Source organism: Peromyscus maniculatus, chromosome 20 (genome assembly GCF_049852395.1).
Source record: "Peromyscus maniculatus bairdii isolate BWxNUB_F1_BW_parent chromosome 20, HU_Pman_BW_mat_3.1, whole genome shotgun sequence".
In the NCBI taxonomy this organism is placed as follows: domain Eukaryota; kingdom Metazoa; phylum Chordata; class Mammalia; order Rodentia; family Cricetidae; genus Peromyscus; species Peromyscus maniculatus.
This window is the reverse complement of record NC_134871.1, coordinates 72,171,759-72,195,723: the sequence shown is the minus strand read 5'-3', so window position 1 is coordinate 72,195,723 and position 23,965 is coordinate 72,171,759. Positions and strand designations below refer to the sequence as shown.

At 50.8% G+C, this 23,965-nt stretch overlaps 3 protein-coding genes across 4 annotated transcripts; 1 reads left to right on the top strand and 2 right to left on the bottom strand.

Annotated features, from left to right (window-relative positions):
- Positions 1 to 1,793: 1,793 nt before the first annotated feature.
- On the top strand, positions 1,794 to 13,223 carry Aaas (aladin WD repeat nucleoporin). Of its 2 annotated transcripts, none has more exons than XM_006981846.4 (16): positions 1,794 to 2,063; positions 2,488 to 2,615; positions 4,888 to 4,943; positions 5,219 to 5,310; positions 5,457 to 5,503; positions 6,499 to 6,597; positions 7,781 to 7,924; positions 10,915 to 11,035; positions 11,312 to 11,436; positions 11,584 to 11,644; positions 11,785 to 11,875; positions 11,991 to 12,084; positions 12,160 to 12,227; positions 12,524 to 12,605; positions 12,715 to 12,799; positions 12,977 to 13,223. In XM_006981846.4, the coding sequence occupies exons 1-16, from the start codon at positions 1,941 to 1,943 to the stop codon at positions 13,199 to 13,201; spliced, it is 1,641 nt and encodes a 546-aa protein (XP_006981908.2). In that variant the 5' UTR covers positions 1,794 to 1,940; the 3' UTR covers positions 13,202 to 13,223. The 2 variants fall into 2 exon arrangements, with proteins under 2 accessions (XP_006981908.2, XP_015855892.2); XM_016000406.3 differs by having other exon boundaries at positions 2,062 to 2,226.
- An 815-nt stretch (positions 13,224 to 14,038) lies between these two features.
- On the bottom strand, positions 14,039 to 19,026 carry Myg1 (MYG1 exonuclease). The gene is made up of 7 exons (XM_006981847.4): positions 18,779 to 19,026; positions 18,563 to 18,675; positions 15,866 to 16,025; positions 14,859 to 15,011; positions 14,635 to 14,757; positions 14,353 to 14,534; positions 14,039 to 14,262 (listed from the first exon to the last, which is right to left on the bottom strand). Exons 1-7 carry the CDS (start codon positions 18,995 to 18,997, stop codon positions 14,064 to 14,066), a joined length of 1,149 nt encoding a protein of 382 aa, XP_006981909.2. The 5' UTR covers positions 18,998 to 19,026; the 3' UTR covers positions 14,039 to 14,063.
- Positions 19,027 to 19,232: 206 nt separating this feature from the next.
- Pfdn5 (prefoldin subunit 5) lies at positions 19,233 to 23,887 on the bottom strand. Its single transcript, XM_006981848.4, has 6 exons — positions 23,732 to 23,887; positions 23,447 to 23,549; positions 23,177 to 23,208; positions 21,697 to 21,771; positions 21,505 to 21,610; positions 19,233 to 19,443 (listed from the first exon to the last, which is right to left on the bottom strand). The coding sequence occupies exons 1-6, from the start codon at positions 23,801 to 23,803 to the stop codon at positions 19,367 to 19,369; spliced, it is 465 nt and encodes a 154-aa protein (XP_006981910.1). The 5' UTR covers positions 23,804 to 23,887; the 3' UTR covers positions 19,233 to 19,366.
- Between the last annotated feature and the right edge of the window lie 78 nt (positions 23,888 to 23,965).

The window sequence follows — 23,965 nt, the reverse complement described above, 5'->3', positions numbered from 1 at the left end:
TTGAGGGTACTTGTCTGTTATGAAATATTGTTAACTAGGCAAAGATGTGTTCTGTTTGTTTATGCTGCATTTGTCTAATTATGTAAGGATGTGTTGCATCTGTTCCACCTTGCCTGCCTAAGGCACCTGATTGGTCTAACAAAGAGCTGACTGGCCAATAGCTAGGCAAGAGAGGGATAGGTGAGGCTGGTGGGCAGAGACAATAAATAGGAGGAGAAATCTAGGATCGGGAGAAGAGAAGAGAGGATGAGGGAGATGCCAGGGGCCAGAAGCCAGGCAGCAGCTGCCGGCCAGACACAAGAACAGTGAGAGTAAGATGCACAGGAGGAAGAAAGGTAAAAAGCCCAGAGGCAAAAGGTGGATAAAGAGAATCGGGTTAATTCAGGTCAAAAGAGCTAGCCAGAAATGAGCCTAAGCCAAGGCCGAGCATTCAAAACAATAAGTCTCTGATCATGATCTGGGAACTGGTTGGTGGCCTAAAAGAAAAGCCTGGTACATTTCCATTCCTGTGAGGGTCACAATCTCACCACTTCCCTCCCAATAGTCTATTCAGATTTTGAGCTCATAAATGAACGAAACCATTGATTAGAATTAAATTAAATTAGAATTAAACCATCATTTCTAAATAAGTTGGCAACCAAAAGTAACCAATTACGTCACTTACTTTCTCCTCTAGTTTTAGTTCCTTTCTTTGGATTCCACCCACCCTCCCCTCTCTCTGACAGGGTCTCAGGAGGGCATGGTGGTATATTTTAATCTCAGCACTAGGGAGGCAGAAGCAGGAAGGTCTATGAGTTCAAGGCCAGCCAGGTCTACACAGCAAGTTCCAGGCTAGCCAGAGCAACATAGTGAGACCCAGTCTCAAAACACCAAAAGAAAGACAAGGTAGCTTGTTTCTCAAGCTGGAAGGGAACTATGAAGTGAACCTTGAACTTTTTTTTTTTTTTAAATTTATTTATTTATTATGTATACAGTGAGTGTTCAGCCTGCGGGCCAGAAGAGGGCACCAGATCTCATTACAGATGGTTGTGAGCCAGCATGTGGTTGCTGGGAATCGAACTCAGGACCTCTGGAAGAACAGACAGTGCTCTTAACCTCTGAGCCCCTCTCCAGCCTGCACCTTGAACTTTTGACCCTTCTGTCTCATTGGGACTGGAAGGCAGGGTCTTGCTAATTAGCCGATGGTCACCTTGTTTCCCTGCCAGTGTCTGGCTTGGGTATATCCAGACCCGATCTGTGTCACTGTTACTGGTAGTTCAACAGTGCATTTTTGGGGTAATGGTAAGGACTAGAAAAGCGTTCATAGTAATGCACTCAGGAACCGTTTCTGTTTTTCCGGTGTCCGCCTTTCTCTTTTAGGACTCGGTGGGCCCGGGTTCAGCAGGCACAGCACCGTCTCCTAAAGTCCGTTCTGACCGTGCAGAGACAGGACGACACAGTCTGTGTCTTCCTCAGGGCTGCCCACCGGCGTTGGAGGCTTTAATTAGGTACTTTCCTAAACCTGGCTTATTTTGGGCTTTTTCCGTACCAAGTGAGTGGGAGACGCTGTTGGGGATTCGGAGTTGGAAAAAACAGTAGTCTCAGAGGAAACAAACCAAAACCAAACCGCGGCGCGCTGTACTACGGGCCGGCCCCGCGCCGTGCTCGCGCCGTCCGCTAGGAGGCGCGCCGTGCCCCGTGCCGTGCCCGCGCCGTCCGCTAGGAGGCGCGCCGTGCCCCGCGCCGTCCGCTAGGAGGCGCGCCAGGACGTCCCGGAAGTCCGTCCCGAAAACTCACTCGGAACTTTCTTCACTGCACTTCCGCTGAGCTTCGCGCTGAGGTTTGTCCTGTACGGCTACCCGTCCGTATTACGAATCTAGCCCGGGAACTAAGAGTCAGGGGCGCGCGTCCGTTCCCCAGCCCGGAGCTTGTCGACTCCAGAAGCCTTCCGGACTGGCAAGATGTGCTCTCTGGGGTTGTTTCCCCCGCCGCCGCCTCGGGGTCAGGTCACCCTCTACGAGCACAATAACGAGCTGGTGACCGGCAGCAGCTATGAGAGCCCGCCCCCCGACTTCCGGGGCCAGGTGGTCCGGGTGGGGATGCAGCGGGGGGGGGGGGTCTGCAGAAAGTGGGGGTGGGGGTGGCCGCGGGGCCCCCGGGTTGGAAGCCACTTGGCTCGCCCGGGGGACTGGAGAGGACGAAATGTGTTCCGGGGCCGGTTCTGGCCCCTCGGGGACGCCAGGGCAGGTGAGGAGGTGCTGGGGGGGTCGGGAAAGGAAGGATGCTCCGGGTCAGGTCTTTCCTGATGTCGGCCTTGGGAAACCGACCAGGGCTGGCAGATACGGGCTAACATTTGGTTTTCTGCCCCACAAGTGTCACATTTGTGGATGTGGGGAGTGGGGCCGAGGAACCTCTTAGGCCTCGTCCCGTCACGGTGGGAGGTGGTAAGGGAGTTCTGGGAAGCCGTGGGGGAGAGACTGACCCCGCTCCCCCACTTCTGAGGTATAGTGGATCAACCTTCCTGTCCTGCACCTGACCAAGGATCCGCTAAAAACCCCTGGGAGGCTGGACCACGGCACAAGAACGGCCTTCATCCATCACCGGGAACGAGTGTGGAAGAGATGCATCAATGTTTGGTGAGGCATGGCAGAGGGATGCGAGGGCCGGGTCTACAGAGCCTGGAGGGATGATGTCCCCACGCCTCTTCTTCGGGGTGCTCTTAAAAAAGGCTGCTTTATTCACTCTCTCTCTTCATATCTGTAACACCCCAAATCGTATAGGTAGCCCATCTACTACTCAGGGCTTTATCAGAAGCTTCATTTATCCTAAGGCCTTGATTTCTGGTGTGGTTTTGCAAACCTGCTCTCAGCTCTCACCTCGTGTCTTTCACTATTTGTTCAGAGCTTTTTTTTTGGGGGGGGGGGCTGGCGGTTTCGTGACAAGATTTCTCTGTGTAGTTTTGGTGCCTGTCCTAGATCTCGCTTTGTAGACCAGGCTGGCCTCGAACTCACAGAGATCCGCTGGCTCTGCCTCCCGAGTGCTGGGATCAAAGGGGGGCCCCAGTGCCTTCTTCAGAGCTTTTATCTGAAGCTCAGCAGAGTTAGGTCGAGGTTGTTGGTTCATGCATACATAGGGCACGTTGTAAGAGCTGAAGCTGTGTTACCTGGTCTCCGGCCACCATTTTTTCTGTCCTCAAATGAAACCTATTTTACAGTATGGTATTAAATGGATGCAAAGAACTTAGAGGCATGTCCTGGCACATACTAATCCCTTGAAATGTTTGCTGTCACCGTTATTATCATTACTGTTATCTGTAAGAAGGATCCCTGGAAATTAAATTGCTGGATTTGTTGAGGTACTTTGTGAGTTGTTGTCACATAAAACTGGGTGTGCTGGTGCAGGAGGATCAAAAATTTATTGTCGCTGCGCGGTGGTGGTGCACACCTTTAATCCCAGCTCAGGAGGCAGAGCCAGGCAGATCTCTGTGAGTTCGTGGCCAGCCTGGTCTACAGAGCAAGAGCCAGGACAGGAACCAAAACCACACAGAGAAACCCTGTCTTGGAAAAACCTAAATAAATAAATAAAATAAAAAGTTATTGTCATTCCTGGCTGTATAGCAAGATTGAGGCCAGCCTGAACTGCATGAGACTCTATCTCAAAAACAGTCAACCAAATCAAAAAGTAAACAAAACAGAGAAACTAGGCAATAGGATTGTGGTAATGGTTAAATTGGACTATGGAAGCCCCCAGCCCAATGCCTGGCACATTAGAGGCATATTTGCTGATATAATTCCTGCTAGGTGTTTCTTGGGCTATTGCTCTTTCCCTTACCGATGTCTTAATTAGTCCTTAAGCCTGTGTTCTGCTTCCTAAGTCTCTTCTATATCCTGCAGGTTCAGGCTGCTCTATCATTTTTTTCTGGAGTCCTTAAGCAGCTTGTTAACTGATCCTTTTCTCCATTCTGGACTCCTCTAATTTCAAATTGATCTTTCTAGAATGCTCGTGTGATTGTTCCCCTTGCTTAAGACACTTCAATGACTTGTCATTCAGTATTTGAAAGTAAAGTTAATGCGCTCGCTGGCTCCCTCTCCCTCCCTCCCTCCCTCCCTCCCTCCCTCCCTCATTCTCTTTTTGAGAGAGGGTTTCATCTCAATCAGTATATAGCTCTGGCTGGATAGAACTCACTATTTAGACCAGGTTGGCTGAGGACTCACTGGGTTCTTCCTGCATGCTGGAATTAAAGGTGTGAGCCACTACACCCGGCCAGGTCTAACTGACCCCAATCTATGAAATTTAGTTGCCTCACCTGTAAGTGCGCAAACTGTCATTTGGGTTAGTGTGATAAGTGAAAGGACAAGCCAGGCATGGTGGCACACACCTTTAATTTTAATCCCAGCACTTGGGAGGCAGAGGCAGGTGGATCTCTGTAAGTTCAAGGCCAACTTGCTCTACAAAGTTCCAGGGCAGCCAGGACTGTTACACAGAGAAACCTTGTCTTGGTAGGGAAAAAAGAAAAAAAAAAAAAAAAAAAAAGGCAATATATAAAGTGCATGATGCTTAGTTGGCACTCATTAAAAATACAGTACCTCCTTTTTATTTATTTTTTATTAATGAGATAATGCCTCATATAGCTCAGGCTGGCCTCATACTCATTGCTAAGGATCTTGAAATTATATTCTTCCAGATTTTACCTACCCAGTGCTGGGATCACAGTCATGTGCTACCACATCTGATTTTAATGTGCTGGTAGGGATTGGACCCAGGGCTTTAGTCATGCTAGGCAGGTGCTCTTCAAACTGTGCTATATACACTCCAACCCGCTTTAATTTACCTTTGTGGACTGAATGAAACCTGTTAGGGGGACCTGTGACAGGCTGAGAATAACGCTTATCTTTTTCTCCTTGTGAGGCGTGATGTGGGCCTTTTTGGGGTCCTGAATGAAGTTGCAAACTCAGAGGAAGAAGGTAAGCACCCCGGTTCCCTCGGCTTGTATAAGCTTATCTCCTTTACGTACTGTCCTCAAGCTTACCCCACACCCGTTAGCCCAATTCCTTCCTTCGGCTGCTTTTCCCCGCCACCCTGTCTTCTATGTATCCCAGATATGATACCCCAGAGTGGGTCCTGGGCAGACGGTATCTAGACCCATACACTGCTGGGCACAGGATTGAAGAGTTTTGACTCTGTCCTCACCTAAGAGCGTGGCAGTAAGGTGTAACCAGAGCTGTCTCTAACCCTGCAGTGTATGAGTGGGTAAAGACAGCATCCAGCTGGGCCCTGGCTCTCTGTCAGTGGGCCTCCTCCCTCCACGGCTCCCTGTTCCCACATCTGTCCGTAAGTTTGACCTCCTTCCTGCCTCCCTCCTTTGTGGGCAGGGCTGGTGGGATGGCCAAGAGGGTAGGAGTGTTCCAGCTCCCCTGTGGGAAGATTGAGTAGGTGAGCTCCTGTGTATGGTATGTCTGTCTGCCATGTTCTTACAGCTCAGGAGTGAAGATCTGATCGCTGAGTTTGCCCAAGTAACTAATTGGTGAGTGCACAAACTCTGGCACCCTGTGGCACAGAAGTCCTTTGGGGAGAGAAAGAGGTCAAGGCAGAGGCACCTGTCCACATTGTCACCCCTGTCTTGCTATTTTTATCTCACCTTGCTACAAGCTAGAGTCATTTGGAAAGAGGGAATCTCAATTAAGAAAATTCACTGACTAAATTGGCCTATGGGATAAGTCTGTAGGGTGTTTTCTTTTTCTGTTTTCAGCAGTGGGGGTGTTTTCTTGATTGATGTGGGAAGGCCCAGCTCACTATGGTGGTCCTGGGTGATATAAGAAAACAGTCTGGCCGGGCGTTGGTGGCGCACGCCTTTAATCCCAGCACTCGGGAGGCAGAGCCAGGCGGATCTCTGTGAGTTCGAGGCCAGCCTGGGCTACCAAGTGAGTTCCAGGAAAGGCGCAAAGCTACGCAGAGAAACCCTGTCTCGAAAAAACCAAAAAAAAAAAAAAAAAAAAAAGAAAACAGTCTGAAATTTGATACAGTGGCGCACTCCTTTAATCCCAGCACTCAGAGGCAGAGGCAGGTGGATCTCAGAATTAGAGGCCAGCCTGGTCTGTGTGGTGAGTTATGGACAGCTAGAGCTACATAGTGAGACCCTGTCTCAAAAACAAAACCAAACAAAAAAACCCACCTAGCCACTTAACCCACCTCCCAGAAAGGGAAAAAAGAAAGCAGACCGAGCAAGCCAGGTAATGTCAGGACAGCACAGACCCTGCTCCAGTTCCTGCTGCGGCAGCAGAGCCTTGATCTCCTGCCCTCACTGCCCCGGGCTGGATCACAGGCTGTAAGATGAAGGAAACGTTGCTCTTGGCTGTGGTGTTTTTCACAGCAGTAGGAACCCTACGTAAGCACCCCTCTCCCCACCCTCAGAAAGGAACGCAAGGAAAACTGAGCACCCCTCTCCCCATGTGGGAGGGAAGTGGGGTGGCCAGGCTGTTTGTGGGGTGCGTCCACCGACCGCATGCTCATCCCCCGCAGGTCTGGCTGCTGCTTACGGGTCTTCGCATGGCATCCTCACACCAACAAGTTCGCGGTCGCCCTGCTAGACGACTCCATCCGTGTGTATAATGCCAGCAGGTGCGTGGGTGTGTGCTCTCCATCCAGTTCGGACTGACCTCACCTTCTGCCATCTGTGGGCTGCTCGTAGAACGCCTAGAATTGGTTGGGGACACTCCACAATTGAATGTGTCCTTTCTACGTCTAACTTCTTTTTTTCTAAGACGGGGTCTCTGCTGGCCTTGAACTCAGAGATCCACCTGCCTTTGCCTCAGTGCTGGGATTAAAGGCGTGTGCTATGAAGCCAGTGTACATGTAACTTTTATCTTACACTTCGGTCCCACAATACCCCATGCTCTCGAACCAACCCCAAAAGCCCCCCCCCCTTTTATTTCCCTGTGCTGAAGATCAGACCCAGGAGTTTGCACAGGCACAGTACCAGGGTTACTGCTGAGCTGCGTCCTGAGGCCTGGGTCAGCTTTCTCCTCTGTGGCTTTACCTTTTTCTTTTTTTGTTTTACTTTTTTTTTTTTTTGGAGATAGGATTTCTGGTGCAGCCCTGGCTGTCCTGGAACTTGATCTGTAGACCAGGCTGGCCTTAAACTCAGCAATCTGTCTGACTCTGCCTCCCAAATGCTGGGATTAAATGCATGTGCTAGCATACCTGGCCTGTTTTATCTTCTTTTAGAAAATTAAAATTTTTATTTATTTTTTATAATTAATTTTTATTTTATGAGCATTGATTGGAGGTTTGCTTGCATGTGTCTGTGTGAGAGTGTCTGGCCTTCTGGAACTGGAGTTACAGACAGTTGTGAGCTGCCATGTGGGTGCTGGGAATTGAATTCAGGTCCTCTGGAAGAGCAGCTCTTAACTGCTGAGTCATTTCTCCAGCCCTAAATTTTATTTTTTATGTATTTGAGTGTCTTCCTACGTGCATACTTGGGCACTGCATGCATGTCTCTGCACTGTGTCTGTTTGTGTACTGCATGTCTGCTTGTGCACTGCATGCATGTCTGTGCACTGTGTCTGCTTGTGCACTGTGTGCATGCAATGCCTGTGGAGGTCAGAAGAGAGCAACATGTCCCCTGGGACTGGAGTTACAGGCAGTTGTGAGCTGCCATGTGGTTGCTGGGAATTGAACCCCGGTCCTCTGGAAGGTCAGCCACTGAGCCATCCCTCCAGCCCTTGTTCTATCTTTTTAACTGGACTCAGGTTCCCTGAGCTTCATGTCCCTGCTTTGACTCAGTTTCCCCTTTTCACCCCAGCACTATAGTTCCCTCCCTGAAGCATCGTCTACAGCGAAATGTGGCAGCCCTGGCCTGGAAACCCCTCAGTGCCTCTGTGCTGGCTGTGGCCTGCCAGAGCTGCATCCTCATCTGGACCCTGGACCCCACCTCCTTGTCCACCAGGTGAGCCCGGCAGCCTGTCCTGCCCTGTCTGCAGGGTCATGCCAGGGGCCTGGGGGTAGGGGTCTTCCAGTGCTGTGAGGAGCAATCTGAGGACAGGTGGGTGTTGAGATGCTCTGTCTAGACAAAGGACAGAATTTAGCGGCTCTGGGATTGTGGGAGGACACGTCTGTCAGGCAGAGTTAGAGAATGAGCAGGAACAAAGACAGACATGAGTAGAAACCATAACAACCAGTCGGTGGTGGCGCACCCCTGAATCCCAGCACTGGGAGGCAGAGGCAGGGGATCTCTGAGTTCAAGGCTAGCCTGGTCTATAGAGTGAGTTCCAGGACAGCCAGGGCTACACAGGGAAACATTGTCTGGAAGGCTAGGGGAACAATCTCTGTCAGAACTATATACAAAACCAGAAAATTCTAAAATTATGAATAAATAAGAAAACGGGGCTGGAGAGATGGCTCAGAGGTTAAGAGCACTGGCTGCTCTTCCAAAGGTCCCGAGTTCAATTCCCAGCACCCATGTGGGAGATCACAACCACCTGTAATGAGATCTGGTGCCTGGCCAGCAGGCATATATACAGGCAGAACAGTGTATACATAGTAAATAAATCTTTTTTTTTTTTAAATAAATAAACCTTAAAAAAGAAAAAAAAAGAAAGAAAACCTTTCAGCCAGCTCCCGATGTGGAAGAACTAAGGACGGCCAGCCTTACATACCTGCAGCCCCAGCTACTTGGGAGTCTGAGACTTGGGGACCACTTCTCAGAACGTTGAGCCCAGCCTGTGAAACACCCTGAGACCTGAGAACACTTAAAAAAGGGAGAGCAGGAGTGGGTGGTGGTAGAGGTGAAAGAGAATAAAAGAATTACTTTGTTTTGTTTTTCCAGACAGGGTCCCACTATGTAGACCAGGCTGGCCTGGAACTCACTCACAGAGAAGGCTGGGATTAAAGATATGTGCCACCATGCCTGGTGTTTTCTTTTTTTAGGAAAGTATATTTACTTATTGTATGTCTGGGGACAGATGCCACAGCTCAAGGGTGGACATGAGGACAGTTTTGGGAAGTTCCTGTGGGTCCCCGAGACTGAACCCAGGTCCTCAGGATCTAGTGCCACCTCTCTGCCCCTCCTCCATTCTTGTTTCTTTTCCTCTCCTGCCAGCCCTGTTTTAGCGTAATCCTTATAGAGGAGTTATGAAATTACTGTTTCAGTATACTTTTTTTTTTGACAGGGTCTTCCTTTGTAGCTCTGCTTGGTCTAGAACTTGCTATGTAGACCAGGCTAGTCTTGAGCTCACAGAGATCGACCTTTCTCTGCGTCCTGAGTTTTGGGGTTAAAGGGTGACCACCATGCCTGGCCGGTTTCAGTTTATTCTCAACGCAAAACTGAGAAGCTGACATCTGCCCATTCCTTTGTTTTTGTTTGTTTGTTGAGGCAGGGTTTCTCTGTGTAGCCTTGGCTGTCCTTGAACTCACAGAGATCTGCCTCCCTCTCGTCCCAAGTGCTAGGACTAAAGGCGTGTGCCACCACCACCTGGCTGTCCATCACTATTTTTATACTTTTTTCTTTTTTAAAGATTTATTTATTATGTATACAGTGTTCTGTCTGCATTATAGAAGGAGGGAGCCAGATCTCATTACAGATGGTTGTGAGCCACCATGTGGTTGCTGGGAATTGAACTTGGATCCTCTAGAAGAGCAGCTAATGCTCTTAACTACTGAACATTCTCTCTATCCCCATTCCTAGGAAAAAAATTTTTATAAGGAGAAGCCAAGAAAGTTTTATTGATAAGTAGAGTAACAGTTTCTGTAGAAAGGAGGCTCAAAAAAAAAAAAAAAAAAAAAAAAGGGCTACCCTTTAAAATGTTTTTATTTTAGGGATGGGGAGATGGCTCAGGAGAGAAGACTTTCAGATGATCTGATGCCCTCTTCTGGCCATCATGGGCACTGACATGTACGTGTGCAAAACAGTTATGTACATAAAACAATAAAAGGTTTATTTTTGATCACATGTTACAGGGACAGTGGAGCCACTGAGCTGACTTGATAGTTACCGTTCCCTATAAAGTTGAGTGGCCCAGGGCCTCAGAGGAATTCAAGGTGGATAGAAAGGGAAGAGCCAGGCCCCAGGGATGGAGGGCAGTCCACAGTCAGCGCTTTTTGGTAAACAGAAAGCTGTGGGTACTTGGAAGTGGGAGATGTTCTGACAAGGAGAGGTGATTTGTGCAGGGGTTGAGAAAAGAGATGCTTCTCCTTGAGGTAATGTCATTGGTGACCCAGCCCAGTGGGGAGAGACACTCCAGCATCGCCTCTTTTACACTCTCTGCTGGGAGCAGTTCTCTGCAGGTCTGCCCTGCAGCTTCTGACTTTTTTGTTGTTTTTTCTTTTCTTTTTTTTTTTTTTTTTGAGACAAGGTTTCTCTGTGTAGCTTTGCGCCTTTCCTGGAACTCATTCTGTAGACCAGGCTGGCCTGGAACTCACAGAGATCTGCCTGGCTCTGCCTCCCGAGTGCTGGGATTAAAGGTGTCTACCACCACCGCCTCCCTACAGCTTTTTTATCCTGGCTCCTACCCTGCAAATCATGAGTTCTCTGTAGATCTTCCCCTCTAACATCCACCATCATCCTTTATTTTCCCGACCTGGACTGAGGTTAGAGTGAATGAGGTTCTAGCAGAAGCAGGGAAATGGAGTCAGGACAGGGCATTTCCATTTTGTGGTGTGGGTGCTGGCAGAGGCCAGGAGAGGGCACTGAGCCCTGGCTGGAGTTGCAGGTGGTTTTGAGCCCCTGCAGTGAGTGCTGGAGTCTGAACTCCCACCCTCGGGGAAAGCAGCCGCTGTGCTCAGCCACTTACCCTCTCCAGCCCCCCCCCCCCATGCGTGTGCTTACCGTTTTTGTTTGTCTTTTCAAGATGGGGTTTCTTCCCAGTGTTGGGATCAAAGGCGTGTGCGCCCCCCCCAGTTTACCATCTTTTTACCCTATGCCTTCTGTTCATCCCACAGACCCTCTTCCGGCTGTGCCCAGGTATTATCTCACCCTGGGCACACACCAGTCACCAGCTTGGCTTGGGCCCCCAATGGGGGGCGGCTGCTCTCAGCCTCACCTGTAGATGCTGCTATTCTGGTGAGTGGTCCCCACCCCTCAGTGTTAAGAGCCTTCTTCATCTGGTGGTGGGAAGCTTGGGGGAGTGAGATTGTGTCTGTCTTCAGTTTATACAGTGAAGGAGCGATCCTCGGACCTTATACTGTCAACCTGCACTGTACCCTAAGCCCAGGTCTTCGGGTTGAGAAGTCCTTCTTACTGCTTCCTCTTTTCCGGGCCTTCGTGCATGGAACAGAGCAGCCTAAGTGAGCTGGCTGATAGTGCTTTGAGTTTCTGTACCACTTCCCTGTCTCTTAGGTATGGGATGTCTCAACAGAAATCTGTGTCCCCCTTCCCTGGTTCCGAGGCGGAGGGGTTACCAACTTGCTGTGGTCCCCAGATGGCAGCAAAGTCCTGGCTACTACTCCTTCAGCTGTCTTCCGGTGAGTAGGTGAAAAGCTGAGGGAAGCCAAGATCCAACAGAGAGGCACTTGGCTTCTGGACCTGACCCCGGGGGGGGGTGCAAGGTGGGCGGGACAGTCCAGGTTTGGAGCATGAAGGCCCCACGCAGTTATCTTTCTCTGGCTCAGAGTCTGGGAGACCCAGATGTGGACTTGTGAGAGGTGGCCCACTCTCTCAGGGCGCTGTCAGGTAAGGGGCCTGTGACTCACAGACGCTGGGAGGAAGGGGATTTTAATGGGCCTGGCTCTCCCTTGCATGGTCCCCTACTTCTCTCCTGCGTTAGTCCTCCTACAGACCTCTTTTCTCCTGGCTTTTCCCTCCTTCCCCAGACTGGCTGCTGGAGTCCAGATGGAAACCGTCTGCTGTTCACGGTTCTAGGGGAAACACTAATTTACTCCTTGTCATTCCCAGCACGATGTGGTGAGTTTTAACTTTCAGAATGCAGACTTTGTGGGGTGGTCTGAGGGAGACAGCAGCCGGAAGAGCGCACTGAGGGATGAAGGGTACAGAAACCCAGGAAACCTCTGCCCTCCAGGAACAGAGAAGGGACGTGTTGGAGGCGCGAAGTCAGCAACAATCGTGGCAGATCTTTCTGAGACAACAATACAGACACCAGATGGAGAGGAGAGGTGGGTTTCAGTGCCTGGGAGGGGTGGTGAAGACTCGGAAGAGCCACACTGAACGCCCACCCTGTCCTGGCACAGGCTCGGCGGGGAGGCCCACTCCATGGTTTGGGACCCTAGTGGTGAGCGTCTGGCTGTGCTCATGAAAGGTAAGGAGCCAAGGAATGAGCTTGCTTCTTTGAGACAGGGTCTCAGTGGCTAGTCCTGGCCGACCTGGAACTCAGTGGGTAGACCCTGCCTCCGAGTGCTAGATCAAAGGTGTGTACTATTCCATCCGACTAGAGAAAGGGCTTTCTGTTTGGTTTTCAAGACCAGGCTTCTCTGTGTAGCTCTGGCTGTCCTGGAACTCGCCTAATAGGTTTTTAACAGCCCCAGGGCTGCTGTTCTCTGCCCTCTGGGACCTGGCTTCCAGAGTTCCCTATATTAGCTGACCCGTTTCTTACAGGAAACCCACGGGTACAGGATGGGAATCCCGTCATCCTCCTCTTTCGAACTCGAAACAGCCCAGTGTTTGAGCTGCTTCCCTGGTAAGTGCAGGGCAGGCCTCTGGGCCTGGGCTCCACAGCACCTTCCCATATGAACTGCACGACTTCCCAGCCGCCTCTGGCCTCTCACCCTCTCCTTCTCTTGCCGTAGTGGTGTTATTCAGGGGGAACCAGGAGCCCAGGCTCAGCTCATCACTTTCCATCCTTCCTTCAGCAAAGGGGCCTTGCTCAGTGTGGTGAGTAGATAAGGACTAGGCTGTGTGTGTGTGTGTTTGTGTGTGTGTGTTGTGTACGTACATGTGCATACTTGTGTGTGTGTCTTCTGGATGGCTAGAGGCCCAATGGTCTTGGCACTATCGTGAGGCCACTTCTGGGTTCAGACTCTTGAGACCTTTCTTACCCATTTTCTGTAGTGCTGGTCCACAGGCCGCATCGCCCATATCCCTCTCTACTTTGTCAACGCCCAGTTTCCACGCTTTAGCCCAGTGCTTGGCCGGGCTCAGGAGCCGCCAGCTGGAGGTGGAGGCTCTGTTCACGAAGTGCCACTGTTTACTGAGACATCATCAACCTCTGCCCCTTGGGACCCTCTTCCAGGACTTCCACCTGCCCAGCCCCACTCCCCACACTCCCACTTGTAAATAAAGTCTGGTTTTCTACTCATTTACCAGGCTGTGGTGGTTTTTTTTTTAGTATGTTGCTGGTTATAGTAGAAAAAAGGAGTGGGACCACGGACCAAGATTCTGCTGTCACTTTCTAGCTACCTGTGAACTTGATCAAGTTATTTAGTCCTCAGATGGCTTTTTTTTTTTTTTTAAAGATTTATTTATTATGTTCTGCCTGTATGCCAGAAGAGGGCGCCAGATCTCATTACAGACGGTTGTGAGCCACCATGTGGTTGCTGGGAATTGAACTCAGGACCTCTGGAGGAGCAGTCAGTGCTCTTAACCTCTGATCCATCTCTCCAGCCCTTCTCTTTACTTTTTAAGATTTAATACTTTTTTTTTTTTTAAATATTTATTTATTTATTATGTATACAGCACGTTTGCCTGCAGGCCAGAAGAAGGCGCCAGATCTGATTACAGATGGTTGTGAGCCACCATGTGGTTGCTGGGAATTGAACTCAGGACCTCTGGAAGAGCAGTCAGTGCTCTTAACCTCTGAGCCATTTCTCCAGCCCGAAGATTTAATACTATGTGTGTGTGTTGCCTACATGTACATATGTGTATCTCAGGTGTGTCTAGTGCCCATAGAGTCCGAAGGGGGTTGGATCCTCTTGAACTGGAGTTATAAACAGGTGATCTCCTGTGTGGGTGCTAGGAATTGAATCTGATTCCTCTCCAAGAGCAACAGTGCTCTTAACCCCTGAGGCTTCTCCCCAGCCACTAGGATGGTTGTCAAATGGTTTGAAAAGCAAAGCTGAGCAGCTGTGGGAGATGCCCAGCATGGGGCCCTGCAGAGACGCTGCCCTTACCAAATCTGAGAAAGTCACCAGGTGAGGTTTTATTGGACTGCAGCATTTGCAAGGGGCGTGGGTTCTGGGTGCTGGGCAAGAGTGGCACGGGCCATGTTCAGGGCGCCTTCTCGAGTGTGGTGCCCACCGATGAAGCCGCTGGCGTGAACAAAGATGCAGCCAGGGATCCCACTGACTTGATCCAGGGCCTCATCCCGAAGGCCCCGCCACGGCTCTGGCAGGGGCAGCCTGTGTAAAAACACACAGGCATGAGGCGCTAAGGGTGGCGGACTCCAGCAGGGCTGAAGCAGGTGTGATGGCAGTTTTGTGGGGACTCACCGGCTTTGGAAAGAGTGAGGCTCCTTGGGCACACACTGCACTCGCCACTGCCCAGCCTGGTCAGTGTAGATAACGAAGGCGATGGCCGCTGGGGGGCACAGCTCAGACTCTAGGTGGTAGAGATGCTCCTTCCAAGGGCACCCACCTTTGGCCAGTTCCACTATCTTCCCACTCGAGTCCACCTGAGGGAAGCAGTGTGTGGCCAGGTTTGGGCAGAAGCAGGAGGCCCAGTTGACCAGACGGCCCAGAAGCATCCTGGCCCAGGCCACCTCCCAGCTCTACCTTGAATCGCTGGGCCAGGGCCTCCTCTACCAGGGCCCGGGCTGGGAGCCAGCTGTGCTGGTAGAAATGCAGTCTCTGCAGGAACTCCTCTTGCACCAGGTCCATGGCACGCCTGAACCCTGCCTGGGAAAGGCGGAAGCACAAGTCACGCTGGGCACTGGCCGGATTCCACTCACAGGACTGGGAGGGCGGCTGCTCTTACTCTGTCCTCAGGCTCTCCCTACCTCAGTGTCTTGGTTGGGCTGGTTCCAGGTGGGATTGAGCCGGGCAACCCTGGCACTCAGTGTGGTGGTCAGTGCATACCGAGGCTCCCCTTCTTCCCACTGAGAGATCCCATTGTCCACTGCGTCCACCTCTTCCACGAAGTTCTCGTACATCTGAAGCAGTGGCAGGGGACATGCACTTGAGGACACCCACCATCGTAAAGTGGGCGTAGGTTTCACAGAATGCACACACACTTCCTCACAACAGCCCTGAGTGTTTCACCATTGACCAGATGGGCAGAGGGAGGAGGAGGCAGCGCAGTGTTGGGACTGGAATTCAGGTCACCTGACCTCTAACACAAGGGGCTGCATCACTGTGGCCAAGGCCAGCATGTGCACAGAGGGGCCAATGACTTACTATTATTTTTCATTAATTTTATTTTGTGTATGAGTGCTGCTCTGCATGTGTGCCTGCATTACAGAAGAGGGCGCCAGATCTCATTACAGGCGGTTGTGAGCCACCATGTGGGTGCTGGGAATTGAACTCAGGACCTCTGGAAGAGCAGCCAGTGCTCTTAACTGTTGAGCCATCTTTCCAGCCCTCATTAAAAATTTTTTTAGCTGGGTATTGTATTGTAGCACACATGTTTAATCCCAGCACTCAGGAGACAGAGGCAGTCAAATCTGTGTGTTCAAGGCCAACATGGTCTACATTGTGAGTTTCAGGACAGCCAGGACTACATAGTCACAAAATTTTTTTAATTCATTTTTATGTGTATGGGTGCTTTGCTTGCATGTGTGCCTGTGCACATTGTGTATGCCTGGTACCAGTGGAGGCCAGACGAGGGCATCAGATCCCCTGAAACTGGAGTCACAGATGTTGTGAAGCACCATGTGGATGTTGGGAACCAAATCCTGTCCTCTGGAAGAGTATTCTGTGCTCTTAACCTCCAGACTGGCTGCACCAGGGCCACTCCCAGCCAGCCGGTGGGAATGTGTACACAGGACATCTTTGCCTCAGGCCCTACCTTGTCATAGATGGTATCCACCACGCTGTCCTCTTCACTAGTGCCCAGCAACTGGGCCAGGAGCTTGTGCCCGAAGTGCAGATAGACAAGTCCCGCACTGCTCAGCTTGGTGTGCCACGGCTTCCCAGGGCACAGGGAACTCATGGTTTCCGTGAAGGTCCTGAGGAGCACAGGAGAGGCTGCAGTGAAGGACTTGGTCCACGAGTCTAGGGTGTATGTGAAAGTCTACATGTGGACACCGGGGTATCAGCAGGATGGGGATGCTGTAGGAATGGGGAGAAGAAAACCCACTCAAAAGACGTTAGCTTTTCCTCCAGTGCCAACATAGGCCTGGAAAGCTTCTATTTCTGCATTCACTCGACAATGGTTGGAACTCGTGGCTTACTGTATGCCAGGTTTTGTGTTTTACATATTAAGGAGAAAAAGCTAAGATCCTGTCCTTTCATCTGTGGGAGGTGGAGAAACAACAGACCCAGCAACCTGACCTCCAGATGCTCAAGTAGTTTACATAAAACGGGGCAGTATTTGCCTATAAACGACACACATCCTCCTGTACATTTTTTGTTTTGTTTTGTTTTTTGAAGTCAGGGTTTCTCTGTGTAGCCCTGGCTGATCTGGAACTCACTTTGTAGCCCAGGCTGGCCTCAACTCAGGAGATCTGCCTGTCTCTGCTCCCAAGTGCTGGGATTAAAGGCATTTGCCACCATGACCAGCTATAAATTTTTTCACTTGATGGGACTAGGTTTTATGTGATCCAGGCTAGGCTCAAACTTGCTCACAGATGGTGACCTTTAACTCATGACCCTCCTGCCTTTACTTCCTAAGTGTTGGGGTTATAGGTGTGCCCCAGCCTTCCTCCTCCTTTATCTTTCAGAGTATCTCTAGATTACTTATAGTGCCCAATAGGATGCAGATGTTAGGTAAGTAGGCGTTATACTTTAGAGGACAAGAAGAGCCTGTTCACACTCCATATAGATGCTCTTTACTAAAGAAGTCAGGCATGGTGGCGCTCCCAGCACTTGGGAGGCAGAGGCAGGCGGATCTCCGTGAGTTTGAGGCCAGCCTGGTCTACAGAGCTAGTTCAGGACAGCCTGGGCTACACAGAGAAACCCTGTCTGGAAAAACTGCAAACAAACAAAACACAACATAAGGAAACAGATTTTCCTAAACTAGAAGGAGGAGTTGTGAAATTTTGGAGGAGGAAAGTGAAGACACAGGAAAAGCTTATTTTAGAAGTGGGGACAGAAGTGTGAGCAGGTGTTAGAGTGTGGATAAGTGTGGACACACACAGAAGTGTGAGCAGGTGTGGAGAAGTGTGGACACTCACGGGGAAGTGTGAGCAGGTGTGGAGAAGTGTGGACACTCACGGGGAAGTGTGAGCAGGTGTGGAGAAGTGTGGACACTCAGAAGTGTGAGCAGGTGTGGAGAAGTGTGGACACTCACGGAAGTGTGAGCAGGTGTGGAGAAGTGTGGACACTCACGGAAGTGTGAGCAGGGGTGGAGAAGTGTGGACACTCACAGAAGTGTGAGCAGGTGTTTGAGTGTGGAGAAGTGTGGACACTCACAGAAGTGTGAGCAGGTGTTTGAGTGTGGAGAAGTGTGGACACTCACGGAAGTGTGAGCAGGTGTGGAGAAGTGTGGACACCCACGGGAGTGTGAGCAGGTGTGGAGAAGTGTGGACACTCACGGAAGTGTGAGCAGGTGTGGAGAAGTGTGGACACTCACGGAAGTGTGAGCAGGTGTGGAGAAGTGTGGACACTCACGGAAGTGTGAGCAGGTGTTTGAGTGTGGAGAAGTGTGGACACTCACGAAGTGTGAGCAGGCGTGGAGAAGAAGTGTTACAGTGGTCATTTTCATTTCTGTTGTGGTGATAAAACACTTGACTAAGGGGCTCTCGGGTTAAGAGCACCAACTGCTCTTCCAAAGGACCTGAGTTCACTTCCCAGCACCCATATGGCAGCTCACAACTGTCTTTAACTCCAGTCCCAGGGACCTGACACCTTCACACAGACATAAATGCAGGCAAAACACTAATATTTATAAAATGAAACAAACAAAAAAATGCCTGACCAAAATCAAATTGGAGGGAAAAGGTTTATTTTAGCTCACAGTGTCAGTGTACAGTCTACCACTGCCAGGAAGGCGGCAGGAACTTCGAGAGCCCATGCATGCTTCTAGTGCCTGGCTTACTTTTAACTCATGCAGTCTAGGAATTAGTGCCTCCCACGTCAAGGTAATCAAGACATCCCACAAACACGCCCACGGGCCAGCCTGATCTGGATAATCCCTCACTGAACCAATCCCCAGGTTATTCTAGAATCCAGGTTGTGTCAAAGTTGATAATGAAAACTAACTATCACGGGGCTGGGGCTGCTACTGCCTCGGAGGCAGGTTCAATCCCCCACATCCACATGATGGCCCACAACCCTCCCTAACTCGGATTCCAGGGAACCCTGACACCTTCTGACCTCTGCGGGCTCCGATGCAGGCAAAACACCCATACACATAACACACAAAGCAAAAGGCCACTGCCGTGGGCTGTGCTGGAATTAGAAGGGCTCAGCGGCCCGGGGTAAGGGCAAATGAATGGCTGGCTGCTGGCGTGAAAAAGCTGAGGCAAGGGGGGCCCCAGCGATGGGCTCAGGCAGTGCTGGGCTTGGACAGTGCAAGGCCGAGAACAGGTGTTTGTGAACTCACCTCTGGTGATGGTCATACCGGTGCTTCAGAGGGTCGTACTCGCCACCCACATCCACCACGATGTCACACGAAGCCAGTTTTTCAGGGTCCCGAGTCCGCACAATCTCGGCATCCTGCAGACACACAAGGGCTGTGAGGCAGGAGGCAGGGTTAAGGTCGGGTGTCCGGGGGTGTGTGTCTGGGGAGGGAACCGGGCCAGTGCGCGGGCGGCCGTACCCTGTACTCGGGCAGGAGGCGGAGCAACGCGCAGGCCAGCGCCTCGTCGCAGTGGAAGGTGCCGTTGTGCGTCCCAATTCGGGGCGGTGCCATGAGGTTGTGGCGAGGCTTTTTAGGGGGAGAAACGGACTCTGGGCCGAGCATGCGATGCTGGGTTTGGAGGACAGAGCGCAGCGGCAGGAACAGCGTTAGGATACCACTCCGGAAGCGACACCCCATGTGGCGGGAAGGCAGGCCCGGAAGAGGAAATGTCTGGTGCAACTTCACTTCCGCCTACGACTCGTCCCCAAGGCAACCAGAAAGAAGCGTGCACGCTTTCTTCCAGCTCCTCAAAGCCCCGGGTGGAACTCGTAAAGGCAGCGTGGCCAGCCCAGTTTCCGGGTTCTAGGCAAGAGCTCACCCCCGACACTCCAGTCTGTCACCCGCCCCTTGTTTAATGCAAGAAAAGACATCGTTTGCCCAGCTGGCACATTTATTAACTCTATAAACACAAGGCCCTCTCTTCCCAGACACCAGCAGGCCACTGCCCACATAGTCCCAGGCCCCTTCAAACAGGGTCCCTTTCTGCTCCACTTCTGCAACACATCCTCAGGCCTTGGCAGTCGCCTGAGTCGCTCCCAGGGCTGTGAGCTGCTGGATCTTCTGGCTCATCATTTCCATGACAGCTGAGGAGAGAGGAGAGTCACACCTGAGCAGGGCCTCTAGGGAGAACCCAAGGTGAGGAACAGAGTGGATTGTGCGCGCGCGCGCGCGCACACACACACACACACACACACACACACCGAGTCTACACTGTTAGTATGCTAACCACTGGAATATAGTATAGAACAATGAGACTGTGTCAAAACAAAAACAAAAAGCCACCAACCCTTCCCGTGCTTTAAATCAAGAGCAGCTTTCCATACATTTCCGACTGACTCAGTCGGTGTGAACTGGACCTACACTTTCTTTTTAAACTTCCTGGAGGATTGCTCTGTGCAGCCAATGTGGTAATCGCTAGTTTACACCACAGGTTTCTATTGTGTTTACAGGCATTTTATCCCACATCATTAACAGGTTTTTCCTCAATCACTCAAAACTCAGGATAACACATCAAGACACCAAAGAGAAACAGAAACATCTTTTTTGCTGTTGTTGTTGAGACAAGGTCTCTTTACATAGCGCTGGCTGACCTCGAACTCAGATCTGCCTGCCTCTGCCTCCCGAGTGCGGAGATCAAAGGTGTGCACTGCTACATCCAGGAGAGACACGGTCACCTCCAAGTTTATGTTACAATCCACGTTCTTCCTTTGAGTGTGTGTTGTGTGTCCACCACTAGGCACATGTGTGGAGACCACAGGAAACCATGGTATCTTATCTTGTTCTAGTATTCTCTCTCTGCTGAGACAGGGTCTCTCATTGAACCCGAAACTTACCATTCCACTCGGCCGGCCGTCAGTGAACTCCCAGGATCTATCTGTCTCTGTCCTGCTAGCACTGGGGTTACAAGCACTTGGGTCATGCCCAGATTTTATGTGGGTGCTGGAGATTTGAACTCAAGTCCTTAATGCAGGAAGCCCACTGAACCATACCCCCAGCCCTTGGTTGTTTTAGTACTTTGTATATGTGTGTGTCCACACACGCTCATGTGCACCTGAGTCCATGTATGTGCACCATGTTCATGCAGGAGCTACAGAGGTCATATCTCCTGGTACTGGGGTTATAGGTAGCTGTGAGCTGTCACGGGTGCTCGGCACTGAACCTGTGCCTTCTGCAAGCGCATTAAGTGCTCCTCACCACTGAGGCATTTCTCCAACCCCTGTGTTTTCTGTGACAGGATCTTGGTATGTAGCCTAGCCTGGCTCTAACCTGAAATACTCTTGCCTTAGCCTTCTGAGCACTGAAATTACAGGTGTGCTCCACCACATACAGCTGGATTACCTACTTAAATGGACAGTATTGTACATGAACTATGTATGTGTGTGTACATGTTTTATTTATAATTTATATACACATATGCAAACATATAAGTAAATGTAATTATTATTATTATTATTATTATTATTATTATTATTATTATTTTTATTTTTGGTGGTGCCAAGGATTTAACCCATGATTTTGCGAGACAGGGTTTCTCTGTGTAACAGTCCCAGCTGTCCTAGAACTTACTTTGTAGCCCAGGCTGGCCTCAAACTCACTGATACCCACCTGCCTCTGCCTCCCGAGTGCTGGGATTAAAGTATGCGCCACCACCCAGCATGCTAGGCAGTCTTACTACTGAGCTATATATCCCCAAACCTAAACCAATTATGTCTTCTTCGGGGTAGGAACAAGAGTCTCATGAAGTCCACGTTGACCTTGAACTGGCTATGTAGTAAGGATGATCCCCCTGCCTCTCCTAAGTGATGGAGGCACTGTGTCCTCTTGCCTTAACCTCCTCAGTCCTGGGATTACAGGTATGTCCCATCATGCCTCATGTGATGAATATTCTTTACCATGGAGGTAGGGAGGGTCTGGAAGTCCCCTGGGGGCTAAAAGCATTTGCCACACAGCCTGATGACAAGCATTTAGTCTCTAGAACCCAGGATGGAAGGAGAAAACAGAGTCCTGAAAAATTCCCTCCAACCTCCACACACACACACACACACACACACACCATGGCACTCACGTGCCTCCCAGCCCCACACACCTCCCAGACAGACAGACAGACAGACAACTTTACAAAGGAGGTGCTCTGGGCATCTTACCTTGTTTCATGGCGTGCTTCTCCTGCAGAGCTGGCTGGATCTTCTCCATCTGCTTGGTGAGGAAGTCTATCTTCCTTTTGAAGAAGTCCTTGGCATCCTCTGCTGTCTACAAGATCAGAGGTAAATGAAATAAAGGAGGCCCTGCCCACACTACCTTCTGAGAGGACATCCATGCACTTCCTGCCCACTCACCTTCTCCACATAGTAGCCAGTTCCCACATCGATGAGCACATGTTCCACATCATGTAGCTTCCCAGGGACATACATCTGAGAAGCAAGGGTTAAGGGAAAACTAGCCCAGCATGAGACACCGTTTTGTCAGCCAGAGCCATAACCCCAAAGTCTCCTTTTCTAAAAGGCTGCAGCTTTTTAGACCAAGCAACAGAGTTGGTTCCCTGTGAAGACTTTCCCTGTGGAGCGGGAACACTTTCTTGTCCTGGTCCCACCTCTCATCCTCGAAGGAATTCCTGCACTTCTCCATTAGTCTTTCTAGAAAGACCAGAGGAGATGCAACCATGCTTTCCCAAGGTTCTAGAACAGTGTACGTGGGGAAAGCCAGCTTCATGTACCCCAACATAAATCCTGATGGGTTGTTACTAATTCTTAATTTTTTTTTTAGATTGTATGTATGTGCATTATGTGCATGCCTGGGAAGTCAGAAAAGGTTGCTGGGTCCCTGGAATTGGAGCTACCTACACCATGCTACCAAACCAGGTTCTCTATAAGATCATGAAGTACTCTTAACTAAGCCATCTCTCTAGCCTCGGATTATTAATAACTCTTATTTTGCATTTAATGGTTTTGTGTACATATTTTCACAAATGTGTATGCCATGGAACATGTGTGGAGGTTGGGAGTTTCTCCTTCTATATGGTGGGTATTGGATTGATGTCAGGTTGTATGTGTTTTTGCACATTTTTACCCACTAAATAACTTATTTAAATTTGTTTGGTGCACTGGTGTTACAGTTGTGAGCTGCCATGTGGGTGCTGGGAACTGAACCCAGGTCCTCTGGAAGGGCAGCCAGTGCTCTTAACCACTGAGCCATCTCTCCAGTCCCACATTGCTATTATTATTATTTTAATTTAAGTATTCTTCACACAGTGCTATTCTTAGGTTTCTCTTTTAGCTTGTCATTTCGCGGATCGCTTTCAACAAATGGAAACGATCTGGGTGTCTTACTGAAGGTAGTTTTGGAATGAGCCACAATTAAGCTGAAGCACAGTCAAGTTCCCAATTTCAACAGCCCACCACTTTCCTATTGCTTTAGCCGACTGCCAGCTTTAATCCCCTTATTAGATGAACATCCCCACAGAGCAAAGAGAAACACGACACTTCAATTCTTCACTGAACAAAGTATTGGATAGACACTGGTTCCTAGGTTAGACGAGAGAACTATGAAGTGTGTATGACTCTTTGCTTTTCCAGCCAGGGTTTCTCTGTCTAACAGCCCTGGCTGTCCTGGATCTCGCTCTGCAGACCAGGCTGGCCTCCAACTCACGGAGATCCACCTGCCTCTGCCTCCCCAGTGCTGGGATTAAAGGTGTGCACCACCACCGCCGCCCGGCTATGACTGTTCTTAAAATCACGGGGTGACTGTTATCAAAACCCTCCCCGCTTTTGGGAGAGACCGAGGAAGGCGGCGAGGCAGCATTTCCTGTGGAAAGGATACAGAACTCGTCAGTGGGACCAGTAGTTCTTTTCCTGTGAAAGTAATGAAGACGAACAGCTGGGGCCGGCTGGCCGCTCCCACGCGGGGACGTTACGGGGAGGGAGCTCCAGCAGGGCTCAGTGTCCACAGACAGGGAAAAGAACCGCGAGAGGCGCCGGGAGCAGGTCAGCTCCCCGTGGGCAGCATGCGGGGGCTCGTGTGGCTGCCACACGCGACCTAGGGGACCGTTTCCTCCGGGGTCCCCGGGCGCCCGCACCCGCCAGCCCGTACCCTCGTTGCTCTTCTTCAGAACGTTCAGACAGTCCTTGGCTTCCACGTACTTGGTCTGCACCACCTTGAGCTGAGCAATCGACGTGGACAAAAACTCCACCTCCTACAGGAGCCGGGGGAAGGGGGTCAGCCCGGGAGCCCGGGGCGAGCGGAGCCCGGCCGAGGGGGCGGGGCCGGCCCCGGACAGGGGTTCCCCGGGAAAGGAAGCTCCCCCACGGGCCGGCGCGGGGCCGCACGCGGCCGGCGGGCCTGCAGCGCGAGGGAGGCGCCGGCGCCCGTCCTCACCTGATCCAGCTGGTTCTTGAGCATTTCCAGCTGGGGCAGATTCAGCTCCGTGATGTTAATCGACTGCGCCATGTTGGGAAGGAGGACTACCGGAGAGGAAGCCGGCGAGGAGAGGGACTCTCTAGGCAGCCTCCGCGTTATCTCTGTGGTGCCGCCGGGGGATACGCTCTGCGCCCGTCGTCTCTATGACCGCTCACTGCGCCTTTTCACGGAGTCTGGCCGGGTGCAGGGCTT